This window comes from Nicotiana sylvestris, chromosome 4 (assembly GCF_000393655.2).
Source record: "Nicotiana sylvestris chromosome 4, ASM39365v2, whole genome shotgun sequence".
NCBI lineage: Eukaryota > Viridiplantae > Streptophyta > Magnoliopsida > Solanales > Solanaceae > Nicotiana > Nicotiana sylvestris.
The window spans coordinates 127,164,589-127,170,629 of record NC_091060.1 but is presented as its reverse complement, the minus strand read 5'-3'; the positions used below and the strand labels follow the sequence as shown (position 1 = coordinate 127,170,629).

The following is a 6,041-nucleotide window of genomic DNA, read 5'->3' as shown; positions in this document are numbered from 1 at the left end:
GACAGGCAGTGGCAGACCACCTTGCTGAAAACCCCATGGATAGAGGATACGAACCCCTGAAAACATATTTTCCTGATGAAGAGGTATCATTCATAGGAGAAGACATTGCGGAATCCTATGACAGTTAGAGAATGTTCTTCGATGGAGCATCAAACTTCAAAGGAGTTGGCATAGGAGCAGTCCTAATATCAGAAACCGGTCAGCATTATCCGGTGTCTGCCAAACTCAGGTTCCCATGCACCAACAATATGGCTGAGTATGAAACCTGCATCTTAGGACTCAAAATGGCCATTGACATGAACATTCAAGAGCTGCTTGTGATTAGAGATTCAGACTTACTTATATATCAGGTACGAAAAGAATGGGCGACCAAGAATTCCAAGATACTCCTGTATCTGCATCATGTATATGAACTGAGAAAGAGATTCACGAAAACGGAATTCTAGCATGTTCCCAGAATCCAGAATGAGTTCACCGATGCATTGGCTACCCTATCATCTATGATACAACATCTAGACAAGAATTTCATTGATCCCATTCCAGTGAAAATCCATGATCAGCAAGCTTACTGTTCCCATGTTGAAGAAGAAGCAGACAGAAAGCCTTGGTTTCATGATATCAAGAAATATTTGGCAAAAGAAGAGTACCCGGAGCTTGCAAATCCTACTCAGAAATGCACACTCCGGAGATTGTCCAACAACTTCTTTCATAGCAGAGGAATCCGTATAGGAGGAATATTGATTTAGGATTATTAATATGTGTCGACGCAAAGGAAGCATCCAGGCTGCTAGAGGAAATTCATGCTGGGACTTGCGGTCCACATATGAACAGTTTCATCTTAGCAAAGAAGATACTCTGGGCAGGTTACTTCTGGATGACTATGGAAACGGACTGCATCTAGTATGTCCAGAAATGCCACCGCTGTCAGATACATGCAGACATGATAAAGGTACCTCCAAGCGAGCTTCACACAACAAGCTCACCGTGGTCGTTCGCCGCCTGGGGAATGGACGTTATTGGACCAATCGAGTCTGCTGCTTCCAACGGACACAGGTTTATCCTAGTAACCATCGACTATTTCACCAAATGGGTTGAAGCAGCATCTTACAAAGCAGTGACTAAGAAAGTCGTGGCAGACTTTGTCCATGACCGCATTGTTTGTCGATTCGGAATTCTAGAGTCAATCATTATTGATAATGGCTCCAACCTCAACAATGACTTGATGAAACCTATGTGTGAAACTTTCAACATCTGACAGACACAAGAATTACACAGCTTGCAGGCCTTAGATGAATAGAGCTGTAGAAGCCGCCAACAAGAACATCAAGAAGATATTGAGGAAAATGATAGAGAAACATAAACAGTTGCACGAGAAGTTATCATTTGTTCTACTGGGGTATCGCACCACAGTCCGCACATCAACCGGGGCAACCCTTTACATGCTGGTTTACGGTACAGAGGCTGTCATTCCCGCTTAGAGAGAAATTCCTTCCCTAAGGATAATAGAAGAAGTTGAGCTCGACGACGCAAAGTGGGTGAAAAGTCGCTATGAGAAACTAGCCCTTACAAACAGAAAGAGGATGAATGCAGTCTTCCATGGTCAACTCTATCAGAATAGAATATCTAGAGCCTTAAACAAAAGCGTAAAGCCAAGATAGTTCACACCGGGACAACTGGTGTTGAAGAAATTTTTTTCGCATCAAGATGAAGCCAAACGGAAGTTCTCTCCCAATTGGCAGGTTCCATATATGGTTCACCAGGTTTTGACAAGAGGAGCCCTAATACTTGTAGAAATGGACGGAGAAGTCTGGCCAAAGTCGATCAATTCAGATACAGTCAAACATTACTATGTGTAATCTTTATGATTTACTTATAGGATGTAAATTGAACTACGCCTGAACTGATTCCCGTTTAAAAGGGGATACGTAGGTAGCCATATGGGTTTAGTCACAATTCAATAAAAATTTCATTTCCCCAGCAATTAGAAATTGGGGCAGAATTTTGAGGAGGACCCTCAAAATTCTGAAGTAATTTCAGCTGATTGTCGCACGAGCAACAGTCAGAAATGTCAACACATCAAACTGGGGCAGAATTTTGAGCAGGACCCTCAAAATTCCATAGCAGGAGAGGTTGCAATATCTCGAACTACGTTACAGTCGTCGGTTTATCTGAAAGCTATTTTTAATTATACATTTATGCCATACTTTTACAAAATCATACATGTTTATTATTTAAACTGCTCTGTCTAGCAACGCTTCACCAATGATACAGACGGTATCACCAGATCAAAGTCGAATGAGTCAAACAAGGCCAGCGGGGATACGAACTAACCTCCCCCTTACAAAACTCACGATTTTTGTTTGGATGCAGGCACTAGGATTGCGAAACCGTTAAACATACTGTACGCGCAGGGAACAAACATTGCTCAAGAATACGACTCTCCAAACCGTTGCATTTTCCAACATTTGCTATCAGCACACACTAGTGATGTTTCGTATGTCATAGTGCTCCCAGTAATCACAACGCCGCAATCTGCTATTAGCTAACAAAACTCTACCATCATTTGTTATTTTATAGGCTACCATTATACCTTCCAAGGTTAAGCTCTACCACCATCTGCATTCTTGCATAAGACTACTATTCTGCCTTCCAATTTGCATAAGGCTACCATTCTGCCTTCCAAGACTAAACGATGTCTCCATCTGCATCTTCATTGCATAAAGCTACTATTCTGCCTTCCAATTTGCATAAGGCTACCATTTTGACTTTCGAGACTAAATGTTTTCTTCGTCTGCAACTACATTGCATAAGGTTACTATTCTGCCTTCCAATTTGCATAAGGCTACCATTCTGCCTTCCGAGACTAAACACCGTCTCCATCCATATTAGCATTGCATAAGGCTACAATATTGCCTTCCAAGGTTAAGCTCTACCTCCATCCGCATTCGCCTCTTTGCATAAGGCTATCATTCTTCCTTCCGTGGCTAAGCTCTGCCTCCCATTTTCTTCGAAACTAAGCATTATCCCAAACACTATTTATATTGCTTGTCTTACGGGCTAAGGTCTACCCTTCAATTTACAAGACTAAGCTTTGTCTTGTCCGCATTATACTATTGCATCTTTCATGAGCTGAAATATCACCAACTCATCCAAAGGCGTCATCGTTCGGAGGCACCATCTTCATATCCCAAGAACACCATGTCATGGCCTAAAGATCTCTTTCAATCTTTTGCATATCATTATTCAAAGGCGTCATGGTTTGGAGGCACCATCCTCATAGTCCGAGAGCATCATTTCATGGCCTGCGAATCCCTTATCATATGCTTCATGGCCCAGGACATCATGGTCTAAGGACATCATTCCCGCCGTCCGAAGACAATATTCATGGTCCAACGGGAATTTGCATCATGTTTAAATTTATGCACATTATACGCTTGTATTGTTCCTAATTGCAGGTAAACCGGCGAGCAATAGCTACCCCAGCATGAGTGATTCCGCTCTAGTTCCCTCAGCCATATCAAACCTAACCCGTAAATCGCTCACTCACCCGGCCCTAGATATTGCGTCCGTTCTTGAAATATCCTAATCGGCATACTCCGCAGGTGAATCCTAAACTACATACGACCTGATTCTTGTAAAACCATGGATATGTAGGAAGCTCAGAAGCTAGGGTGCGGCCTAACCTCTTCAAACCGTTTCGCTTGGTCAAAATTGGCCATCATTTCTTTACCCAGAAACTTTTTCATTCTTCTCGGGCAAAGAGGGGCAGCTGTTGATACCCAATTTTTCCCTATATATTTTCAATATGCAAAATACCTTCAAATTAGCATATGTATGCATATATAAGCATGTCCAAGGGTTTTATTATTTTTCCATAATTTTAAAGGTTTTAAATTGATTTATTGTCTCCCTTTTTATCCATAAAATCCCCAATAATTATTTCTAAAATTATGGTTTTGATAATTCATCTATTGTATTTCTATATTTATGCCAAAAATATGGCTAAGAAGATTTTTATATATTTTTACAATTTTATTTAGTATCTTTAAAGCTAAATTGCACATAATTGCAATATTAGCCCTTTTAAGTTTCAATTATGGGTTATACGCATAAAATTGGATCTTTTATTTTTAAATTTTTAATTATGTGTTATAAATCATTTTAGCCCTTTAAATTAATTTTCAGAAACTATTTACTATTTTTTTATAATTTAAATAGGGAAACAATGTCTATTTAAATTATAGTCAAATTTGGCTTTTAATTATAGCCAAATCAAGACCCCAATTCCCAGCCCAATTAAACCCACCGGACCTAAGCCCAAACCCGATTTTATAACCCGACCCCCAAACCTTTCAATACTGGCCGTTGATCACTGAGATCAACGGCTACCGTTCACTCTTACAATAATTAATCCCAAACGACCCCCCAAACCCTCTCATTCTTACCAATCCGCCGCCCTTGAATCCTTTTTTTCTCCAATTCTCTCTAAAACCTAACTCAAACCCTAGCCTCTGCCACCTAAAACTAACCCTAATCCCTTCGATCCTCAGTCAATCTATGGACTCCCATGGTTGTTTGAGATGTATACTTGTCTCCTACGTCTCCTGGTTGCCTGTTTTTGTGATTCCGTGGAAAGATCTCGAAGAGATCTAGTCTAGATCTTGTTCAACTTCTATCCATGGTCTTTTATGCTACTTTTCGGACATCCATGGCTGTTTGCGTAAGGTCCATGGCTTTTCCGGCTGAAACCGGTAACGATCTAATTTTTTCTCACCTTCTTTGGGTTTTCTGAAACCCTAACTCTTGAGATTTTTCACGTTTTCTTTAGATATGTCTTAGATCTAAGTGTATCCATGACTTTTTAACTGATTTTTTCTTCGTCTCTGCTATTTTCTGAAAAGCCTAGCTATAAATCTTCCGATCTGTGATGGATCTATGGGTTTTTAAGGTTTTCACCTGTTTTCCTCAAAATATTTCTCCGATTTCAAAACGATTTCTTCATTTTCCAGACTAGGGTTTCAAAACCCTTTTTGCAAAAAACGATTTTTTCTGATATTAGCAATTACTTTGATTTTTATCATGTTTAAACATCACCTGAGTCTTTCCTTTTTTCTCGACTCATTCTTGTCAAGAAACCCTAATACTTCTGGGTTCGATTCGAAGTTTGAATCTGTTTGCGATGTGTTGCATGACTATCATGAACGTTCTAGGCTTTATGTGTGTTATATATGCTCTTGTGCTTCCTGTTCTAATTGGTTCTTAAGGTTTCTTTGATTTTGTCCAAACCCATGTTATTTATCATTTAATAAGTCCGACTATTTGTTTTATTGATCGTTCACATAATTTATGTTGATTCTGTGTAATCTCCTTAAACTACATCTTTGATTTTGTGTCTTTTCCTTGTAATTCTATACTAATTTTTCGAAATTTCTTCCTTACTTTTGTGATACATTCTACTAATTCCCTGTGATTTTCAATCTCATCCGTGATTCTTTGAGCTAATTTTTAGAATCAAATTGTACTCTACCTTGTTTATGTGCCCAAATATGCTGTTAATTAACGTGCACTTTCCTTATGTTGAAACTATTCTGTACTTAGACCTTATTACATGCTACATGTTTTGACTATTCCTATTATGGTAAAATCAGTCTTACAAGCAATTATTTTTCTTATTTGATACAACTTGTACCCGTTTGAATTATGACTCCCTAATTGAAGGGAGTTCGGGTCTTTAATTGATTCTGATTTGTATTATTTCTATAATTATGCTAAGTCAGTACTTATTACCTTATTTTCCTGCATGTTCTAAAAAACTATAAATACTCTACCCTCTCTTCTTTAAACACACGGACAATACTTCAGAACACACACATACACACTCAAACTCTCTCTTCTTTCTTTACTACTTGTGCTAATGCTTTGTCTAGCCGGTTGAAAGCCAAGGCTAGACTGTGAGACTCTAATTGTTTTACTTTTTCTGCACTTTGCTTCCTTAACTGGTATGTTCCTAGTTCAATTTTGAAACTCAACTCTATGTGCCC

The 6,041-nt window shown here is 39.0% G+C and overlaps 1 protein-coding gene across 1 annotated transcript; it reads left to right on the top strand.

The window, feature by feature from the left end:
- The first annotated feature begins 284 nt into the window (after positions 1 to 284).
- LOC138890143 (uncharacterized) lies at positions 285 to 746 on the top strand. The gene is made up of 2 exons (XM_070173505.1): positions 285 to 350; positions 447 to 746. Exons 1-2 carry the CDS (start codon positions 285 to 287, stop codon positions 744 to 746), a joined length of 366 nt encoding a protein of 121 aa, XP_070029606.1.
- Positions 747 to 6,041: the final 5,295 nt, after the last annotated feature.